The 23171-nt window shown below is 50.4% G+C and overlaps 1 protein-coding gene and 1 pseudogene across 1 annotated transcript in view; one reads left to right on the top strand and one right to left on the bottom strand.

Moving 5' to 3' along the window:
* Positions 1-2626, top strand: part of CMIP (c-Maf inducing protein) — a 229655-nt gene extending 227029 nt beyond the window's left edge. The window contains exon 21 of the mRNA XM_003791303.3: positions 694-2626. Coding sequence (XP_003791351.1) covers positions 694-747 — 54 coding nt within the window. The 3' untranslated portion in view covers positions 748-2626. The remainder of the gene's footprint in view (positions 1-693) is intronic.
* A 19613-nt stretch (positions 2627-22239) lies between these two features.
* Positions 22240-22629, bottom strand: LOC105887121 (annotated as a pseudogene).
* Positions 22630-23171: the final 542 nt, after the last annotated feature.

Genomic DNA, 23171 nt, shown 5'->3' with positions numbered 1-23171 from the left:
ATAGTTACCATTCAATAAAAAAAGAAAAGAAAAGAAAAGAAAAAATCTGTAAAAGAAAGAAGAACTCAGGAGGGCCTGGGAGCAGGGACAGAGAGCATGGTGGAACCAGATGGTTGAGCAGTGCTTCTGGTGTGGGGTCCCTGAGTGGGGAGGGCCTGAGCTGCACCCGGTGCCTGAGGCTTACTACAATCTACTTGATCCCCTGTGTGGTTTCTGATGTGGGAATACAGCTGGCAGTAAAATCGAGAATAATTCCCTTTCATGGAACATGTGATGGTGTTTGGGGCTTTCTTTGCATTTGGTATTTAATCCCCACTGTCTTTTGAACCTGGACTAGACTCAGATCCACTCCACACATGAAGAAACTGAGGCTCTAAGAGACTGAGTCACCTGCTCGTGGCTGTGTAGCCAGCAAGTGCCAGAGGTGGGCTTCTGAGGCCCTTGGGCCCATAAAGCCAAAGACCCAAAGCCATCTGAAGTGAGGGCACGTAATCCCCACCGCCTGCTTCGAACACATCCCACCTGCCGTGTGCTCTGCTGAAGGTCACCCAGCCCTCCAAGAGCCACAGGTGGCCCACAGTATGGTTCAGGAGAGGATGTCAGGGACCCCCCCACCATCTACATGGATGGACTAGGCAGGTTCCAGGAGGGAATGGCTTTCGTGTGACAAAGACCTTTCTTGCTACTCTACAGGCCAAGCTTCCCAATTTGAAGGAAGTAGATGTTCGCTACACAGAAGCCTGGTGAAGCTCCCAGCTCGAGGCATGAAGATGTTTGCAACTGGGACAAAACAACTCTTGACTAATAGCTGTAGACCAGCCAGTGCTGGGGTCCTACCCCAGCGTCCTGGCTGTGAGATAGATGGGGGAGTCTTTCTGGGGGCGGAGGGGGGAGGGGGTGGGGAGGGGTCCACAAGCACGCCCAGCCCCCGCCTAATTCTTTTAGCTTCGTAATTGGAACCTTTGACCTAATCTGAAATGGACTTTGTAGCAACAAGAGGAGCATCAGCGGGTCGGGGAGGGGGAGGGGGAGGGCCTGGGGAGGGGGGGACCCTTTGTGGATTTTCTTTGCCTTTGTGTTTAATGCCATGTGGGAAAAGTCAACTCCAATGCCACCACTGTGGGCCAGACGAAGGACGCTTTCTTCCTCCTTCCTCGAGGCCCCAAGCTGAGCTGAGAACTCGCCCCCCCACGCCATTGGGACAAGAAGACCCAGTCACGTCACTGCACCCGTCCTGTGTCCTCACCATTGCTATGCAAAGTGATTCTTGTTGTACATAAGATTTAAATAATGCACCTATTTAAGACGTGTTGACAAATTGCGGGTCTGGGACCCGCCTCTTATCTTATTTATGAAGTCTTTGCCCCACCCCCGCCCGCCCTCCCCTGGCGTGTAGTGCTGTATAAACCAGTCAGCTATCGGGTTAGTGGTAGTACTATTGTTATTTTTTTAAAGGAAACAACAGACCAAAAAAAAAAAAAAAAGACAGAAAAAAAACCTCCTTGGAAAAATTAATTGCTTTTTCGTAATGGATTCTATATGCTAATGCTCTCTCGTGCGTCCGTCTGTCTGTCCATCTGATTTCCATATGTCTCTGGCTTCCTCGTGGGGTGGGGTCAGGCTTGGGGGAGGAAGGAGAACTGGGGTCCCACAGTGAAGTCTTGTTCCTCTGAGGCCCAAGCTCTTTCTCTGGGCCCCTTTTACAGACTCAGAAGGGGGGTGCTAACCTGTCCTCCCTGGCCCGCCCGGTAGCAGAGCTGTTCCCCATCTCCACCGGCCTTTGCTGTCCCCTGTCCCCAACTGAGACTGCCACCGTGGGCCCCCTGCCGTCGTGTGCTTCACGTGGCCCCTCGTGCATGCCCGCCTCTCTGCATGGTCTCTTGGGAGAAGAGAGATTCGTCGCCTCTGACTGCCCACCCCCCCATAAATGTGACCACTGCAACGAAGACGCTCCTTCCGTCCCCACACCTGCTCCGAAGACAAACCAACCTCCGTTTCTTTTATAAACAGTCGGCTTTTTCGTAACAAGCCCTGACTGTACAGAACAGTCCATCTGTGGTTTATCTGGGGTTCCCCTCTGCCCCCAGCCCCTTTTTCTGTTGGTTTAGCACAAATACTTACCCGCTCCAGCACCTCCAGACCTACCCCCCACAGTCAATGTAATTGTTTTATATATATTTAATCTTATTCAATGGAAACCATGCTTTTGTCGTTTTATACTTTGCTAGGTAGACTTTATTACCCCCCTACTATGCCCTCATTTTTTTAAAAAAGGAAAAAAAAAAGAGATTGGGTCTCAGTCTCACTTCACTTTCCGTGCGGGTTTTATTTTGTGTGTGTGTGTGAGTGTGCTCCGTTCCGTGTTTCGTTTCTCGGCGTCTTGTCTTTGCTGTTTGGTTACATTTTCCTCCCTTCTGGTCCCATACTTCACAGCACTCTGGTGCAGGAAGAAGCCGAAGCAAAAAAAAAAAATCTTAAAAAAGAAAAAAAAAAAGAAGAAACAAGACATGCCACCTTTCCCCTCGCACTGTTGCTTTTCCTGATGGTTAATACTACTGTCACGTAGCTGTGTACAAAGAGATGTGAAATACTTTCAGGCAAAAATAAACTGTAAGTGACTCATCAATGCCTGGCCTTTCTGTGCGGTGTTGTGGGGGCTGGGGCAGGGGAGCCTGGCCCAGAGGGAGGCCTGAGGCGGTGCCTGGACACCCTCTCCTGGATCCGCTTGGCACTTGCTGGACACTGTTGGCCACCAGGTCCAGATCCTTCACTGCAGGGACCTGTCCATTGTAAGACAGGCCAGCATCCCTGGCCTCTGCCCACTGGTGGCATTCTCCCCCCCCCATGTGTGACAACCAAATACCTCTAGACCTTGCCAGATGACCCCTGGGGGGCAGAATCACTCCTCAGCTGAGAATCTGCTATAGACCCAGGCCAGTTGTGCTGTAGAGCCTTAAGGAAGCTGTCACCTGGAGCTTCTCAACCAATGTGCCTTCCAGCCACCTGCAGCGCTATAGAAGTGCTGATTCTGGCTCTAATGCTGGACAGACCCTGGGACTGCATTTCTGACAAGCTCCTGGTTGCAACAGGGCTCCTTAAGCCGCGAAGCCGAGACCCACTCTCCTCTCCCAGTGTCTCCAAGAGGCAAAGTTAACATGTCCAAGAAACTTGAGGACATTTCTAAAGTTAACACATCCACCCCACTTCTCAAGCCAGTCTTCCAGGGCCCCCCAGCTCAGTAGGGGCGCCCCACTGTCCAGTGGTCCTGGGCCAATAATTGTCTTCCCCTCACCTGCCTGCCAATGTGACTCCAGAATGTTCTCCACCCTAAGCCAGATCCTAGGCCATCTCTCCCAGATGGCTGAAGTGGCCCCTTTTGCCCACACCATCCAGCCCCCTCTGCTACCCTTTCTGCCCGTCCCCATGTCCCCTCGCCCTCGCTGGCCTCTGTGTACCCTCCAGATGGGTGATCTCTGTGGCCCTTGAGAGAGTGGGAGGGTGTCAGGTACTCAGTGTGTGTCCACCTAGGTCACACAGGGAAAGTGGGTACTATGGGAAAGCCCAGAGGCCCTGGACTTGCAGGGGTCAGCATGACAGTCCTTGTGCTGGGGGGAAAGGGTCATCAGATGGGACCACCTAAAAAGCCTTTGGACCCAGGAACTCCCATCCTCAGGCCAGACAGCCAGATGGCCTTGGCTTCACATGTGTGTACACACCTGGGGAAGACGCTTCCCCTTCTCTGTCCTGGTCCTTCCCCCAGCACAGCTCAAGACAGGCGTTAGCAGTTAGCACGGAGGGTCAGCCCTCTCCCTAATCCACCCTGCTTCATCTGGGCTGAGCCTGGAGAAGGCAGGTTACCTGCTAGAGATGGGGGAGGAGGAAGACAGAGGCTTCTTCCCAGCCTCCTCACCTGTTCCTGGCAGGAGTTGCCTCCTTCCTGGGGCTCAGTCCCCACCAGCCATTGCCTCCATGGTGCCAGCTTGTGGATGAACACGACTCCCTCCACTTGGCCCTTCAGCCTTAGCGTGGCAATGATCCCCTGCTAGGTCCCCCGCTGTGCTTTGCTGTGCCTTTACCCCCCCCCCCGCATGTGGAATGTTTGCCCCCAACCCCTGCCCTCCTGCTATCTGTACCACGCCCTCCCCGCCCTTCAGACCCAGGGTGATAAGAGCTCCCCTCAGCTGTGGGACCCTGGGCACCTTCACATCCCATGTTAACCGCCTGGCCTAGAACCCTGTCTACCCCTGTCCCCATCCCCACGGACTCTCTCTTCCACACCAGGACTCTACCTCAATGACCTCACCCCAGGAAACCCCACAGCTGAAGTTGCCAGTCCCCATGGATCCAGTGAGAGTCCAACAGAGATCCACGTCCTCTGCTGGGGTCAGAGGTTTTAATCAGAAGTTTCAAGGCAAATCTTGCAAGTGGGGGAACAACGATCGGGTTCTAAGAAGCTGAGCCCTAGGGCCTGCCCGTGCCACTTCACGTTCCTCCAGTTAGCCCCTCTCCTCGTGCCACCTTAGGGCATGCTGTGTCCCAGTCCCTTAGACCAGAGCATCGTGCACAGCGTCCCTAAAGTTGTACAGAGTGGGAACCCGGCTAGCCCAGCTGTCATCTGTGACTGACAGACTGCTCTACAGCCAGCTGGGCTCTGCTAGGAGTTCCCCTACAGGCTAGCAGGGAAAGGGGTCAGAGAACCTTGGAAAAGGCCCTGGCCTCATTCATTCATTCACCCATTCATACATTCAACAATTCCATTACCGAGCACTTGCTTCCAGTAGGTCTGATGAGGAGTGCTGGAAAATATGGGAGACCTACAACTCAATACCAAAACCCCTCATTACCCGATAAAAACATGGGCAAAGAAGCTGAATAGACATGTCTCCATTTCTCCAAAGGAGACGTCCAAAGGGCCAACGGGCATATGAAAAGGTGTTCAGCATCACTAATCATCAAGGAAATGCAAATCAAATCAAAACCACAATCTGATATCGCCTCGCCCCTGTGAAGATGGCTATTGTTTAAAAAACAAAATAGATAAATGTTGGCAAAGATGTGGGGAAAAGGAACCTGGCCACATTGCCGGTGAGAATGCAAATTGGTGTAGCCATTATGAAAAGCAGTAAGGAGCTTCCTGAAAACAATTAAAACCAGAACTACAGTGTGGTCTGGCAACCTTGCTTCTAGGTATAATCCATAAGAACCGGACTCAAGTTCTAGAAAAGTGACCAGAGCTCTCATGTTCATTGCAGGACTATTTGCAATGGCCAAGCTGCGGAATTAACCCAGTTATCCATCAACAGATGAATGGATACAGCGGCGAATGCTATTCAGCTTTACAAGAAGAAAAGAATCCCGCCATGTGCCACAACGTGGAGGAACCGAAAGACATCAGGCTAAGTGAAATAAGCCAGGCGCACGATAGCGCTTATGTGCGGAATTTAAAATAATCAGACTCGTAGAAGCAGAGAACAGAACAGTGGTTGCCAAGGGGGGAGAGGAAATAAGGAGACAAGTGTCAAAGGGGACAAAGTTTCTTGGGTGCCACATGGAAAAGCCCTAGAGATCTGCTCAGTCCCCAGAGTTAACGATACTGTGTCGTCTACATAAACCGTGCTAAGAGGGAAGATCTTATGTTAAGTGTTCTTATCACCCACATACACACAGTGATCGTGATAAATAGGGAGGACCAGATCTGGGGGCTGATGGACGTGCTTCCCGCACAGGTTTGCAGTGACGGTTTCATGTGTCAGCATTACAGGTCCACGGCTTTCAGTCTGTCCGTCAGATCTCAATAAACTGGTTTGGAAAAAGAACAAGCCACAGCAAGAGAAGTGGCCCTTGTCCTCCAGGGGCCAGCGTCCATGTACGCACGCAGGCAAGGAGTCAGTCTCTCTGTAGCAAACGCCATGCCAGGCCGCTGTGGTAGGCGCAGAGGGTGGGCAGCCAGCCTAGGCCTTTCGGGGTCAGGGGAGGCTTCCCGGAGGAGGTGGTGTTGTAGAGAATGAAGAAGGAAGACATTTCCAGGTCATCAGAGGGGAAAGAACCGGGCAACAAGCTAGAGACGGATCTGCGCTGGGAACTGCAGATGGACAGAGTGATGGGCGCAGATGTGGGAGTGTGCTGTTACTGTCGGGGTTGGATTTTATCCCCCAGACAAGAGACGTCAAAGTCCTAACCCCGGTTCTCAGAATGGGGCTTTGTTTGGAAATAAGGTCTTTACAGAGGTGATCACATTAAAATGAGGTCATTAGGGAGGGCACAAATCCAATATGGCCCTTTAAGAAGGGGAAATTTGGGCGCAGAGACACACACAGAGGGATGTCAGTGTGAATAGACAGAAACACAGGTCAAGGCCAGGAGAGGGGGAGGCGGAGATTGGAGTGATGGGGCTGCAAGCCGGAGGTTACCAGCAAACCTCCCAAAGCTACAAGGGTCACCAGCAAACCCCCTGAAGCTGGAGAGAGACCTGGAACAGGTTCTGCCCCCAGGGTCCTCAGAAGGGGCCACCTGCTGGTACCTTGGCTTTGGATTTCTGGACTCCAGACTGTGGAGATGATAAATTTCTGTTCTTTCAAGCCACCCGGTTTTGTGCATGTTACTAAACGCTTTGTGACAAAGCTGTACTGGTCTCTTACGATGCTGTAGTAAACCATCTCAAGCTGGGTGGCTTAAAACATCAGAAATTTATTCTCTCAGTTTGGCGGAGTCTGCGATCAAGGCATCAACAGGTCCCAGGGCTGTGTTGCTTTCTGGAGGCTCCGCAGGAGGGTCCTGCCATGCAGTTTCCAGTTTCTGTGGCTCCTGGTGACTCTCAGCTTGTGGCCCCCCCCCCACCTGTGTCTTCACGTGATTTCATTCCCTGAGACTGTCCTTCCCTATTCTCACAAGGATGTATTTCTCTGGACTTAGGGTTCACCTGGTTGATTCAAGATGACTTAATCACATCAGTAAAGACTCTTCTTCTAAATAAGGTCACATCCCAGGCTCCGGGTCAGTGCATCTTCTGGGGGCCACCGTGCCACACACTCTAGGGGGACAGGTGGAGGTGAGACCAGCCAGAGTCTCAGCAATCATATTTCAGAGTCTGGGATGTATTCTGAGGGCCATGACTATTTTTCTCATTTTTCAAACAAAGCACTTAGCAGCACCTCCTCTGGGCCAGGTACAGTGGGAAGGGTTCTGTGTCTTCCTCCTAGCGAGGCTTTGAGGCAGGTACTAATATAACCCCTTTGGACTGATGGGAAAGTAGAGGCCAGGAGAGGCTGAGTCTCTTGGTCGAGGTCATGCAGTGAACAGGGACCAAAGCCAAAGTTATCAGTCAGGCACTGAGGGAGAGCTCCACTGTTGGCTGGGGGTAAGTCTGGGGCTGGAACCATGCGGGGAAACAGTCAAGAGAGGCTTAGGAAGTTATAGAGAGTGGTGCTTGTTATGGATGTAGGGTGAACAAGGAGTCCAGGCTGGCTTTCTCTTTTCTCAGCTTATCCGTCAGGCACCCTTGCAAGGGCCCAGAATTAACTCCTCTCCCTGGAAGCAGCCCTCAACCAAGGACCACCGGGAGCTGGCGCATTAACACCTCAGCTCTCTCAATCCTCACGGGAGTGGACAGCTCCAAGGCCCTCGTTCTCCTCCAGCTCCCGGAGTCCCTCCCTGGGAGTGACCTCCAGGTGACCTCAGTGCTCTCGGGCTGGTTGGGACTTCCTTCCCTTCTCTGCCTGACTTTTTCTACTGTCCCGTTAATATTTCCTGGGCCACTTCCTAAATAAGCTGCCTGTACCGGAATCTTTATCTTAGCGTCACACATCAGACTAACCACGTCAAAGGACAAGCTGAAGGGGCAGCCCTCCCCACGGAAAGCTGGGAAAACCCTCCCAGAAGACGCACGGTCCCCAGGTATACCTTTCTGGGCCCTTTGTGACAGAGGCACCTCCTGGCCAAGTTGGACAGGCCCTGTGGGGCTGTAAATCGGTTCAACCACTTTGAAAGGCCTGTCTAGCAAAGCTAAACATACGCCTGGCCTGCGATCCAGCAACTCCCCGCCTGGGTGTGCGCCCGAGAGAACTGAGCTCATCCATCCATCAGAAGACACAAACAGGAACGTTTCTAGCGGCGTTATTTATAATAGCCCCAAAGTGGAGGCAACCCAAACGTCCACTAACCGGAGAATGAATAAACAAATGGTGGGGTCGCCGTACAGCAGAACAACACAAATGTCTCCAGCAACAGGGGCGCGAATAAACAGTGACATATTCGTGAGATGAAATTCTACAGAACAGGAGGAAAAGAGCCCACGACCGATATACACAGTGACGTGAATGAATTGGGTAAGTATTATGGTGTGTGAAGAAAGCCAGACTCAGCAAGGGTTTGCTGGACGATTCCATTTATAGAAAGGTCATGTACCGCCACAAGTCCGTCTATGATTACAAAGGTCACAATCGTGGTTAGCTCTGCAAGAGGGGTTGTAACTAGGAAGATGTAGGAAGGAACCTTCTGGGGTGATGGGAACCCTCTGTGTGTGTTAGCCTGTGGTTTCATGGATGTTTACACATTGGTGGAGCTCTATACTAAGATCTGTGTATGTGTTAACGTCAACTTTGGTGGTTTTTTTTTGCAGTTTTTGGCCTGGGCTGGATTTGAACCCGCCACCTCCGGCATATGGGGCCGGCGCCCTACTCCTTTGAGCCACAGGTGCCACCCCAACATCAACTTTTAAAAAGTAGCATCAGGTGGAAACAACTCAGATGTCCACCAACAAATAAATGGTAAATAAATGTGGTATTTACGGATAACAAAATATTATTAATATTTAGCCATAAAAAGGAAAAGAGTACTGCTCCATTCAACAGCGTGGGTAAACCTCGAAACCACATCTAGTATGATTCCGCTTAGACAAAATATCCCGAGTAGGCCAGCCTATGGAGATGGCAGGTTTGCCCATCTGGGAAGACTGGAAGGATGGGAAGTGGGGGTGAGGACAATGTTTTAGAACTAGATAGAAGTGGTGGTTGCGAGTGTTGTGAATAGTCTAAATTCTGTGGAATGGATATTTTTAAGTTGCGTATGTTGCACGTATTTCACCTTGATAACAAAGGTGATGTCAAAAAAAATCCTTTTTTTATGAAAAGATGGCTGCTGCTGCTCTCCACTGTGTCTGGACCTGGGAAGGTGAGTGGTGACACCTGACTTCTATCAGAGGGACACATCCACCCTTATGAAGCCTCTGGGTATTTCTGTTCTTTCCTTAAAATACTCTACTGCCATCTGCTGGAAAATTTGTATAATGACTATACAAAACTGTGAACGGGCTCCCTTAGGTGTAACACAGTTGTGCAGTGCACAGCATGCACAACTGTACATGGTGGGACCTGTGACTTTGTTTTGTTTTTTCAGTGTACTCTATACAGACATGGATAAGTACCTGAAAACCCTAGTGCTGGCTTTTCCTTCGGTCCCCACCCCAAAGCTGATGAAACTAACCAGAAAAGGGTTTTGACTGAGTCTAGAGCCTTGCGACTCCAAATGTGGTTCAGGGATGAGCAGCATCAACCCTTTTTAGAGTCTTTTTTGGAAATGCAGAGTTCCAGGCTCCACCCAGACCTACTGCATCAGTCTGTATGGTTCACCAAGGGCCCCAGGTGATTCGTGTGCACATTAAGTTTGACCAGGCTGCTCGTGAAGATTTGATTGCATATTGGAATCACCTGGGAAGTCTGGGCAACCCACTGATGGCTAAACCCTCTCCACCTGATTCTGATTAAGCTGGTCTGAGATGGGTATTTGCTTTCCCTCCGTCCCTGCCTCACTAATTTTCTCTTCTGGTCCTGTACATGTGACTTTTAAAAGCTTCTTTAAAAAAAAAAATAAATAAAAAGCTTCTTAGAGGCTTCTGGCTACTTGGGAGGCTGAGGCAGGAGGGTCACTTGAGCCCAGGAGTTCCAGGCTGCAGTGAGCTGTGATCGCATCACTGCCCTCCAGCCCAGGCAACAGAGCGAGCTGTACAACCAAGGCTGAGATAACCTTAACCCTAATCTTTGTGTGTCCTGGGGCCCAGCAGCCTCACTCAGGAGCTCATTAGAAAGCAGCTACCATTTTCACTTTGGAGTAGCCCTGGGCTACATTGCTTGAAGGGCCCAGTGTGGAATGAAAGTGCAGGCTCCCTGTTCAAAAAGTATTAAGGATTTTAAGAAAACATCAGCAGAGCATTAAACCAAACATGGAACCCTTCTAAGCACGAGCCCTGCCTGACAGCATAGGTCACACGATCACAAGCTGCCCTGCCTGCCCCGGATTTGTCAGGGAGAGGCCCCTCAGCAGAGAAATCGACGTGGTGCTGGATCCTGGGCATCTTTGGGTTCTCTGCCTGTCTGGGAAGATAAGGAGAGGATGGAAGAGGCTCCTCCCAGCTCCTGGTCACAGACTTCTTGGCTGTCCATTCTCTAAATGTTACGGTAGGGACAACAGACTATTCCCCCCAAACTCTGGCTTTTATCACCTCTCTGATTTGCCAGGGAGAAGGAGGTGCTGTCAGAGTCAGGGAGTGAGGTGCTAGAGTCCCTGTTCCCAGGATGCAAGTCCTATCTGGGGTGCCTCCTTCCCACCCACTGGCTATGAGGCTTTGCTGGGCAGGTGGTGGGGGCCAGGGATTCCCTCGTGGACTTTGCAACTCACAGCCCTGAGGTTCCAGCAGTGTCCATCATGAGTGTGGGGCTGGGGGGCTGTTTCCCCTGTGGAATGGCTTTTCTGGACCAGCTCTGTCCAACAGAAATACCAGACAAACCATGTAGATAATTCAAAATGTTCCAGTAGCCACATTTTGTAAAAAGTATAAAGAAACAGGTGACATTAACTTATTTCCTTTTGCCTCCTATTGAAATATTATCATTTCAACCTATAATCAATATAAAATTATTAATGAGATATTTTACATTTTTTCCTACACCAAGTCTTCAAAATCCAGTGTGTATTTTGTCTTTAGAGCACATCTCAGTTCAGGGTAGCTGTGTTTCAATTTCTTTTTTTTTTTTTGCAGTTTTTGGCCAGGGCTGGGTTTGAACCCACCACCTCCGGCATATGGGGTCAGGAGCTGAGGCAGTGGTCTACTGGAGAGCACAAGGGGAAAGGAATTGAAACAGCATTTACACGTGAGTAAAATGATTTATATTATACTTAGTTTGCATGTTTATGAAGAGGCCACCTCCAAGCCACCTAGGAGCACTGTCCGAGCAAACCCTGAGTAGAAATGGCTCAGGCTGGACCAGTCCCAATTGAAAACAAGCATCTGTCTATTTTAATTGATTTTTTAAAATAAGAGTATATTCATTTACAAGAGAAAGACTTGTAGATTGTAACCGTGTATTTCTGTGGAATAAATGGATGAATGAGAAATACTGGTGGTGGCTGAGAGCAGTGGTCATGCCTATAATCCTAGCACTCTGGGAGGCCGAGGCAGGAGGATGCCTTTAGCTCAGGGTGTTTGAGATGAACCTGAGTGAGAGCGAGACCCTGTTTCTACTAAAATTAGAAAAACTAGCCAGACATCATGGCGGGCACTTGTATTCCTGGGAGGTTGAGGCGGGAGGACGGTTTTGAGCCCAGGAGTTTGAGGTTGCTGTGAGCTATGATGCCACAGCACTCTACCCAGGGCGACAGAGTGAGACTGTCTCAAAAGAAAAAAAAAGAATGAAAGAAAAACATGGGTGTGAAGAAAGGACAGCATGTGTTCTTGTGTTGATGGACTAAGGGGCGTGGGTAGGGCATCTACCCTACATCTGACATCAGGGTTGAGCCCTGAGACTGGAGTTTTGGTCTTGGGCTACAGACAGTCCTGGGCATCCCTGGGGCAGGCAGGCTGTAGACTAAGTCAGCATTCCATCCCTTATTAGATGTGGGTCCCAAGGTGGACCTTGTGCCCCTCTTCCCACTGCCTGCATCCCACCAGGAGGGGCACCTCCCCTTGCCTCCCATAGCCGTTCTTTCATTCAATCATCCATTTATTCATTCATTCACTGGGCACAAATGTTTGAGCTGAACCTTGGAAACATTGTGCTGAGTAAGGGAAAGAAGCCAGCAGCTGAAGTCCACATTACATGATTTCAGGTAGGACAGTCCCCAAGAGGGAAATCATAGAGACAAGACGGTAGATTCGTGCTTGCTTGGGGACGAGTAGGTGCAGGGATAGGACAGAGATGGTGAGTGGGGCTGGAGTTTCATTTTTGGGTTATGAAAATGTTCTAAAATTGACCACACCCATGTCTGCATGACTCTGAATGCAGTAGACACCACGGAATTGTAGGCTTTGTAAGGGTGAAGTGTCTGATGTGTGAATTACATCTCAATAAGTTTGTCTAAAAACATACATTTAAGCACCTACTGTGTGCCAGGCACAGTGGAGACTCAGGAATGAATGAAATGAAGGCCCTCCTCAACCCCAGAGGCAGCTGGGAGACAAATAACCACGCAAATCCTTTTTCTCCTTTTGTAAGTTTTGTTTTTAATTGAGACAGTCATTGTACATATTTATGGGGTACAGCCTGATGTCTCCACCTGTGTATAGGTGATGTAATGATGAAATCAGGGTAATTAACAAATCCATCCAAATATTTATCATTTTTTGGTGGTGAGAACATTTGGACTCCTCTCTGTTAACTGTTTTGAGACACAAGGTTCATTATTATTATTATTATTATTTTTATTTTTTTTGAGACAGAGCCTCAAGCTGTCCCCCTGGGTAGAGTGCCATGGCATTACAGCTCACAGCAACCTCCAACTCCTGGGCTCAAGCGAGTCTCCTGCCTCCGCCTCCCAAGTAGCTGGGACCACAGGCGCCCGCCACAACGCCCCGGCTATGTTTTGGTTGCAGCCATCATTGTTGTTTGGCGGGTCCGGGCTGGGGATTCGAACCCGCCACCTTAGGTGTACGTGGCTGGCGCCTTAGCCGGTTGAGCTATAGGCGCCGAGCCAAGGTTCATTATTATTAACCATAGTCACCCCCACGACAGCCACAGGCAGGGCAAAAAGGCAGGCAGGCTGCTGTGAGCGCCTCTGAGAGGTGAGGTGGAGCAGGGAACAGCATTGCAGGCAGAGGGAAGTGCGTGTACGGAGGCTGGGAGGCAGCACCTGGCAGTTTAGAAGAGGAACAGGAAGGCACAGAGGAGTGGAGGAGGGGAAGGAAGCGCAGAGGCACGAGCTGCAGGGGGGCTGCAGGGGAGAGCAAACCCTCCTAGCCTCAGTTCCAGGGCAGCGGGAGTGAGGCCAGGGGTGGGGGAGGCGGCCACGTAATCACGGAGGCGTGCCCACCCAGCCCCCCTTGCTTTATTGCGGAGTAGAGCAGATGGAAGCACAGAGAGGGCCAGGGAGGATGGCACGTCCTTCCCCACATTCAACAATGCACGATCTCCTTGGGGTGGGGGGCTTCCTGTTAATGATACTGGAAGGGGGAATTTTTCCCTGCCAGCAACGTGAGACAGCAACTCGAGGACAGGGGGCAGGAAGAAGCAGGATGTCGGGAAGGCAGCGGACCAGTGGGACCTCTTGGCCCCCCTCTGCCAAGGATGCGCAGATCTGAGGACAGGGTTGGCGCTCCAAGCATTGCAGGTCCCAGCCGCTGCAGTAGGGGCTGAAGCAGCGACCGGAGGGTGCTGACGTCAGTGTTGCCATGGAGACCCGGCTACGCTCCCCAGCCTGGCGGGCGCCGGGGCGGGAGGCTGTGCTAGGTGGAGCGGAGTGCAAAGAACAGACCCGGCGCAGCCCAGCCCAGGTCAGGTGCCCAGCCTGGAGGGGCCCCTGCTGCCCCAGCCTTCCCACTCTATCACCCAGACTGCTCCTTTCTTGCATTGGTCCCTGGTGCAGCCCTATGAGAGTGACCCCTGTGACCACTGAATTTCTCCATCTTGGGGTCCAGAGACATTCCTTTCAGGGGCCAACTCAGCTCCTACTCCAGGAGTTGCCTCGACATAAATGGTCGTGGTGTCCCGCTGGGCCCTGCCCGACAGAAGCAGGGGGTGGTAGTGCACCCTCTTACTACTCTGCAGCAGCCCTGCCCCCACAACCCCACTGTTTTGTGTCCAGTGCCCATTCATGAAGGAGCATTTACTGAACCCTCCCGGTGCAGCCGGGTAGTATCCCGTGTGGTGTGCTTTAGGAGCCCAGGGAGGGAGGGGGACCTGAGCAGAGGGCCTATTTGGGGGCAGAGGTCTCAGGAGCGCAAGTGTGAAAGGCACTTTCTGATCTCTATCCAGTCGTTTCTTGAAGATGCCTGCCTAGCTCTAGGCTAGTTGAGCTTCAGGCTGGCACCAACGTTGCGTTCCCTTCAGCCCTCCCTCCTGGCCTCGGAAGCCTTGCTGGTGTCACCTTTGTGTTTTTTTTTGGCCATTGTAGCTTCTCTGGCTGGCCACAGGGGTGTTGGAAGGATGCTCTAGGTGTGGACTTTGGGGGGGACCCTACAGGGCAGGGGTGGAGGGCGCATCCCCCCATCTCCTCTCCTCTGTGGGTCATCCCCCACCTCATGCTGTGTCCTGCCAGGGTCTCCTCATCCTTTACGAGTGGGGTCCTGGGAAGCTGTCTCAGGGCCTGCTTCCTTTCCAGTGTGCCTGGCAGCCCCAGAAACTCACACCTCCCTGACACGGAATGAAGGTCACTGCTATGGGTGCCTCTCCTCCAGACATGTCTTGCCAGTTCTCTTACCCCTGGTTCAGGAGGTGCGGTGTGAATGTCGGCAACACCTGCCTTAGCTGGGGATGGCTGGAGGACAGGACTGGACCTGGGACCCCAGGTGGGGGTGAGGGGAATCCCTCTCTTTCTCTCCCTGCTCATAGAACCCTGGCCATCTATTGGAGCTGTAATGACATGGGGAGAGTGAACATTGTTGGCCACTTTTTAATAAGCCTTGGGATCTGCTGTTGTATACAATGTGGGGAACTCATACCTAGATGATAGCGTGAAGACTGCTGGAGTGGGCCCACTCACTCTCTCCTTGCCTTGACCACCCATCTACTCATCCATCCATGCATCCATGCACCCTCCATCCACCCTTTCACATATCTATCCTCCATCCATTCACCCATCCATCCATCCACTACCCATCCTCCCATCTACCCATCCTCCATTCACCTATCATCTATCCACTGATCCATCCAATTATCTAACCATCCATCCATTCCTCCATATACCTATCCATTTGCCTGTCCTCCAACCATCTAACCACCTACTCTCCACCACTCCATCATCCTCCCATCTACCCATATTCCATCCATCCATCCATCCAGCCATCCACTCTCCACCCATCCATTCATCCAGTCCTCTACCCATCCTTCATCCATCGACCCACCCAACCTCCATCCATCCACCTACTTACCCATTCTCTATCCTCATCCATTTATCTATCCTCTATTTTTCCAGTTTCCACTGATCATCCATCCAATCACCTACTCATCCACCCATCCACCCACCCATCTTCCATCCATCCATTCATCAATGTTGACCGTACACCTACTACGTGTGAGTCAGTCTAGTAGGTGCTGATGATCTAGCAATGAATAAACAAGACTAAAACTCCCACCCTTGTGGCAACTATGTTCTGGAAAGAATGAGACAATAAACAAAATCAATAAAATTAAATAAGGAAAGGATAAAGTATCTTAGAGGGATAAATACTATGGCGAAAAATTAAGCCACAAAGGAGGATAAAGGGAGTGGAGGAAGGGTAGCCAGGGAAGGCCCTCTGAGACAGTGACATTTTGAGCAAAAACCTGAAGGGAGGGAGGGAAGAGCCACATGGGTATTTGGAGAAAGAGGTTCCAGGCCGAGGGAACAGCCAATGTGAGGCCCAGGAGTGGGAGGGGTGTGGAGTGTTAGAGGAACCAAGGGAGGGGTGCAGCCAGAGCATAGCAAGCACAGTGGGAGGAGAGCAGAGGACGGGTCACCTATGGCCCTGCTGTCTCTGGGGGAGTTTGGCTTCACTATCTCTCTGTTCATCTCATGATCGCGTGCAGTGGGCATGGTGCCCAGTACTGCTACTTACTGGGCCCTTTGCCCAGTATCGTGTTGATCAAACGCCAAAATATAAATGAGAAAACTGAAGCCCTAGCATGCGCGTGAACCTTGAGAGATGAGAGAGAATAGGTTGGAAAGGATATGTGGGGGGTCAGGTGGACAGGACCTAAGCCTGCGCCACCTCCAGAAAGAGACCATGAGACTTTTTGCCAGACAGCAGGAACTTGGCTTCCCTGTGGCTTTCTTGAATCTCAAAGAAAGCTGGAATCTTCTTATCACAGACTCCCCTGGGGGCAGGCAGCTCTGCTGTGCCCAGTCTTCTAGACTGAGTAGCCCCAGGTGGGGGGGAGTGTGCAGTAGGGGGCTGCAGAACTTAGTTCTCCTGCTAGGCAGACGCAAGGGGCTTGTTTATAAGCTCCGTGGGGGAGGTGGTTCTCAGCAGGAGGGAATGAGGCAAAGTGGGTCCTGGCTGAGGCTCCTCCCAGGATGTAGCTGATAGCATCCAGAGGCTAGAGCGAAAGCAGGCGCTGGTCCCATCTCATGGTAGATCAGGGGCCACATTTGAGCCTCCCTTGGCCCTGTTTTGACAAGAAACTTAGAGCAAACATTTGTAAAATGTTGGGTTCATTCATTTGACAAATATTTACATGGGTCTACTATGTGGTAGTCCCTGTGTTCTGTGATGAGATGATGGGTGGCAGGTGGGAGGGTGAGTGAATAACTGGATGGATGAGTAGACAGTTGGATCAATTGATAGAGGGATGATGAATGGATAGATGGGTGGTGGGTAGAGGAACAGGTGGTTCAGTGATTCATGGTTGGGTATACAATTAAGTTTGTAAACTTGTCTCTGGGGCTTACACTATTGCATGATGTTGTCAAGGTTCCTGCATATCACAGAATGTGCGAAAATTTCGTTCTCTTTATAGCTGAATAATATTCCATTGTCTGCCTAGACCTCATTTTGTTTAGCCATTCATCCGTCTGTGGACATTTGGGTTGTTTCCACATTGGTACTTTTTTTTAAAGTTCCCAAGTGATGTGTCATCAGGGATGTTGTTCTCAGGCCTGTCTGCACAAGAGAATCACCTGAGACTTAAAAAACAAAACCAGGCTCGGCGCCTATAGCTCAGCCGGCTAAGGCGCCAGCCACGTACACCTAAGGTGGCGGGTTCGAATCCCCAGTCCGGAACCGCCAAACAACAATGATGGCTGCAACCAAAAAATAGCCGGGCGTTGTGGTGGGCGCCTGTGGTCCCAGCTACTTGGGAGGCGGAGGCGGGAGACTCGCTTGAGCCCAGGAGTTGGAGGTTGCTGTGAGCTGTGATACCACGGCGCTCTGCCCAGGGGGACAGCTTGAGGCTCTGTCTCAAAAAAAAAAAAAACAAAACAAAACCAAAAACAAGTCTGATGCCTGGAGCCCACTTTAAACCAGGATAAACAGAATCCCCAGGGAGGAAACCCCGCATGAGTTTTAACACAGAGCTCTCTGCGGTGGTAAGAGGGCAAGAGCTTGCAGGATCATGTCTTGGTCTCTGCTGCCCTCTGGTGGCACAATTGATGATAGCCTGATAATGATACCCTAGTTCCGTTTCCTCTCCAGGGCTAGCTTACCCAGACTCAAAGGAGCCCAGAATGCCCAGTCCTGGGGAGCTGAGACCCTGGAACGCTCTACCTGACCCCTCTTCCACCTGTATTTTCTGGCTGAACTTGCATGTCTCTGCGTTTAGAACAGATGAGTTTATTAGAGAGGAGAATACACAGACAGGTGGAGAACTCCACATTGTGACCTTGAACAAGACATTTCACTTGTGCCTCAGTTTCTCTGACTTTCACAGAGGATGACCACTGTTTCCTCTGCCAGCTTCCTGAGGTTGCAGGGGACCATGTATGTTACCAGTCGAGGCCCCAGGCGGGGTTTGTTACCCTTGGCATGACTGACATCTCTGCGCTGGGGGCTGTCCGTGTACCCAGGTGCTGAACGGCATCCCTGGCCTTGACCTACTTGATGCCGGTAGCACCCACTTTTTAGGATGATTAGAAAGTCTCCAGGCTTGGCCAATGTCCCTGAGTGGAGGGTTGTGAGATAAAATAAATTTTGCCTAGTTCAATTTCCATTTCAGATAAATACTTAGCATTTTAGCATAGTCACGTCCCACAGGTTGCATTTGCTAAATCTGAAAACCTTACATGGGGGACAAAATCTGCCCCGGTTGACACCCAGTGCCTTAGTGAGTTTCTGATACCTGTTTTGAGAGCCCTAACCAGGCCAGAGGCTAAGATGCCAGATGGGGAAGTTGCAGCGGGGCGGAACTTGCCCCAGCCTAGCAGAAGAACAGGCACTGCTCCAGGGTGCTGGTCTAGCAGTGGTGAGCTCGGACTAGGGAGGGCAGCAGGAGAGGAAGTTGGGCCTATGCTTGGCCTGGCCTCCTCCCTCAGGGGACCAGCCAGGGGTGCACTGCGGGCAGCCTGAGGCCGGGCTGGGTACAGGGGACGTCTTGTTTTCCTAGCACCTGGGGTTGTTAGGGCCACAGCAGTTTGCGGTCGACCACAAGTTGGGGCATTAGTTCACCCCTAGCTTTTCCCCAGAGAGAACCCAGGGCCCTCGGTGACAGGGGATTGAGGCTCAACTTGCTTATTTGCAAGAGGAAGAACAGGCCCAGAGAGGGACAGTGACTGGCCCGGAGTCTCACAGCTAATTTTCTTCTGGGGTGGAGCAGGATGAAAAGGAGTTTAGATAAGGTGGCAGAGTTCAGTTCAGCTGGGTCAGAAGGTTCCTCTGCACCATCCCCAAGATTTATTTATTTTTTTTTTTGCAGTTTTTGGCCAGGGCTGGGCTTGAACCCACTACCTCCAGCATATGGGGTCAGCACCCTACTCCTTTGAGCCACAGGCGCTGCCCCATCCCTGAGATTTTTTGGGGGGCACTTAGCATGCACTAGGCCCCAGAGTGGACAATGAGAACCTACATGCACTTGGCTCTGGAGTTAGGACCAGATTCTAATCCCACTGCCTCCACCTAATGGCCTCAGCTTACTCGTTGACTCAATGGATAACAGTTTTTCCTCTATAGAGGAGATGGGAAGAGTAAGGGCTAACCTTGCAAGAAGTGGTCAACACGGCAAGCACTGGAGTGGACATTCATGTTCCAACCCATCTCCATGCTCCTTTGTCTGATGATGGTCACCAACCTTCCTTGAGAGAACCAGGTCTCCTCCTATTTAGGTCCATGGTTCCGTGGTGTGGATTCTCCCCAACTCCATTCCTCCTGAGCTTGTCCCTACATTCCACTTCCATTCACAGTGGGGCTTAGGCGTGGGCATCTCTTCCATCTGGCTGATTAGATCTGGGCTCAGAGCTTTCTCTGCAACTGGTGGGTCAGGAGATGCTCTCCCCTGTGGATGTGAAGCTGGGAGAGAGGAAGGCTGGGGCTGCTTTAGGGAAGAGCCTGCCTGAAGGTGGGGCCCACCCAGAGGGAGGCTAAGGGGTGAGAGGAGAGACTGAGTTCTGAGGACACTGTCAGAGCCTCTGGATCCAGCCTTGACTACAGCTCTGGAGTTTTAGTAACATGAGCTGATCGTTTCCCATTGGGTGTAAGATTAGCTCTTCTCTTACCTGCAACCAAAAAATTTTAAATCTTTTGGCACTCCATAATGATGGCGATGCTGGTGGTGACATCGGTAGGGACAAGGAAGCAGGTTTGGGAAGAACTGTATTGCTCCAAATAATAGCCAGAAAAGGAAATTGGAATTTTTGAGAGGATCTGGAAAGAGGAGCCAACAAGGCTAGATGCTTCAGGAAGAGAGCAATGAGAAAGAAGCTCTGGGTTTTCCAGAGTTAAAATGTCTCATCTTAACCCCCAACACACTAATTTTTTTTTTAATGTTGTGCAGTGGAATCTTTTCTCTATCCATAAATGTTCAGCAAAGAATATACGTTAGGAATCATTAAATGTTTATTGTAAAGAAACATTTACAACATCCCAGCAACAAGGCCAGGCTTTGCAGTCAGGTCCATGGAAGGCCGAATTTATAAAGGTGTGTTTGGTGACACGTGGTGGTATAGGTTCCTTTTCTAGGTTCCCTTTCTTCTTCGGTGATCAGTGCCAAGGTCTCTAGCTCTAGAAACAGATTCTTCATTGGTCTAAACCAGCCACAGCATAGTACCGCCCCTCTACTGATTGGACAAGATGGGCACGTGACCTCATGCTGACCAATGATGGGTAAGGAGAGTTGCTGGCGCCTTCTTGGATGACCTGTGGCTACAGGAAGCTCTTTAAATCCTAATATTCTTAGTGTCGTCACTAAAAATCTTCGTGTTTGACCATTCTCTGCGTCTCCCAACTTGCATTATCCTCAGTTCCATTCAAACAACATTGGCTGTCACTCAGGCCTGTATTCAAAATATTTAACAACCAGGATGACATGGATACTGACCAATGAATGGCTACTGGCCTTATGGTAAATACCAGCTGGTTATCAACACGAAGAAACACTCTCTCTATTGTGGGCCGCCTGGGGGCTCCCAGAGAACAGAGATAAATCGTGTACACTTACACTGCTCTCAAGGTGGGCAGTCTGGTCTGGTAGCTTCTACATGAAATAGTAGGGTATATCTGGTGGACAACATTTCACATTTTTCCTGTAAACCTGAGGTTCTGACCTTGGTTGCACATAAGCGTCGGGGGAGCTCTGCCAGATTCAGCAGATCTGGAGTGGCATGGGCACGTGGGTTTAGTGAAGGGCTCTTGCTGAGAACGGCTGTGTTCAGCATTCAGAGGTCAACTTCCGCGGCTAAGGTTGCCCGGCGTTCAACTATTTAACCGTTTGCAGGAACAAGGCCAGCCTGTTAAAAGGTGTTTCCTTCCTTCTTCTTTACTGGTTAGAAGGGAGTGGGTGTGCTTCTGGGGCAACATGTCACAGAATAAAGAACAGAACCTCAAGGTCCCCAGAGAACTCAACAGTCAATTGAATGCTCAGATGCCCAAGGGACCTCTATTAACCCTAAAATGGGCCAGGCGGAGAGGCTCCACCCATGGTTCCCCAAGATGAAGAGGCACCAACAGCCAGTCTGCTGGCTAAAGGGAAGTAGAAAGGGCTTCCCGGCCTCCCCATTGTCTCCCAGTTTCTAAATACACCTATTTGTATCACATGGGAGATGAGGCCAGGAACAGCACAGGCCCCTCCACATGCGCGTCCCCCCCCCCGCCCAACCCCGGCGAAGGCGGAAACCACAACTGCAGAAATCGTCTGGGTCAGAAGCGGAAGTGGGGTGTGGCGCACTGTATTCTGGGAAATGTAGTCCACGGGCGAGGCTGGAGGCCGGAAGAGCCTCCAGAACGGTGCATTCTGGGGAAGGTAGTTTTCATGTAGTTTGAGACCCAGGAGGTGGCCGGGAATTAACGTTTTTTTGGATCTGGAGTTTACGCGTAGGATTTAGTTTTGTCATTCTCCACCCCCAGCATCCAAGGAGACAGAGAATAAGAGCTCTACACTCTTTTCCGTGTGTCTTTTATGACATTGACATTTTTGAATGCCGTTGCCAGTTCTGCAAATCTCCCTCAACTTGGATTTCTCTGATTCGTTCCTCATAAAAGATTTAGGTTAAACATTTTTATTTTTTTGCAGGAATAGTTTTACACCTTATTAATGTAAATGGCTCAGCTAGGCCCATTCATGCACTGAAAATAGACAAAGTAGAGTGGGGGACTGTTCTAGATTGCAGGAGACTTTTTTTTCTCAATTAAAGATCGGATTTATTCAAGTATCTGAAAACATTCTACAATGGAAACTGTTATTAGGTGCTGCTCGTACTGTGCTCTATGGACCACGTACATACAGCCATATTGTTTCAGAAGACTTAAAATGCCACTGATAGTTTAAAAATTGTACACTTGATGGAGAATCGAGGAAGACATCATTTTAATGTTTCATCCGAATCCATAGGTGCAGCAAATTAAATGACAGTTCCACTTGGCAAACAGCTGTTACATGATGGCATCCAAGAGGAAATTATTGATGATGGACAAATTCAGAAATGCTTTCCCCAAAGGTGATGGTTCTTTAAGAAGTTTCAGGTCACAATCCTTGCAGAAAACACTGATGCCCAACACACTGATTAGTGGTCCAGGAAACACAGGTCTTTTCGGTTCCAAGGGGCTGGGGTGCCCCAACAATCATATTTCAGTGCTGGTTATTAAGAAGCTTCCTTTGGACGGGACAGGGAGGAAGCGGGAGCTGTACAAAATCAGTCATAGTGAATGGCAGGATAAAAGATGATCCAAATGACCATGAACAAGGCAAAAGACGTCACAAATCTCTCTTTTGTGAGCCCCCATGTGCCGCCATATCTTCCTCATTGATCTGTAGGTAGTTGCTGAAGTAGAGGTACTGCACTCCTGCATTGATTAGGCAGAATCCTGCTATTCCCAAGAAACCTCGTAATGGCAAAACTCCCCAAATGACACCCAGGACCACAGCAATGATCTGTCTGAACCAGTAGCTCACATCTAAAAATTCATCCTTGTCCTCCCAGGCCGCGTTGCTCCGCAGCACCTTGCTCCAGACGGAGACTTTCAGGGCCTGGGTCGGCCAGCTGAGGCTGAAGTGGCTCCTCTTTCCGCCGCCCGCCGCTCATCCTTCAGTCGCGCCGCCCGGGCCTGGCCTGGGGGGCACAGACTGAGCCAAAAAAAGTCTGAGTCTGTGGTCGCGTGTCACTGCACGAGGAGCGGTGGCAGGAGGCTCAGCAGTCTAGGAGACAAGACTTTTTATTTTTTTAGAGATAAAGTCTTACTTTGTTGCCCTCGGGAGAGTGCAGTGGCATCATAGCTCACAGCAACCTCCAGGTCTTGGGCTTAGGTGATACTCTTGCCTCAGCCTCCTGAGTAGCTGGGACTATAGTCACCTGCCACAATGCCTGGTTATTTTTTTTGTTGCAGTTTGCCCGGGCCTGGGTTCCAACCTGCCACCCTTGATATATGGGGCTGTCACCCTACTCACTGAGCCACAGGCACCGCCCAGATATGACTTTATAACTGCAATGTAATTTATTTACATTTATTTATTTACAATAAATAAATAACAGGTTCCAGTTAAGAACTTGTAAATAAATAAATAAATAACAGGTTCCATTTAAGAACCTGTAATTTATTTATTTATGACAGAATCTCACTCTGTTGC

Source organism: Otolemur garnettii, unplaced genomic scaffold (genome assembly GCF_000181295.1).
Source record: "Otolemur garnettii isolate 467f Iridium unplaced genomic scaffold, OtoGar3 scaffold00047, whole genome shotgun sequence".
In the NCBI taxonomy this organism is placed as follows: Eukaryota; Metazoa; Chordata; class Mammalia; order Primates; family Galagidae; genus Otolemur; species Otolemur garnettii.
Note: the sequence above shows the minus strand (reverse complement) of the source record. Positions and strands in the feature narration are given on the sequence as shown.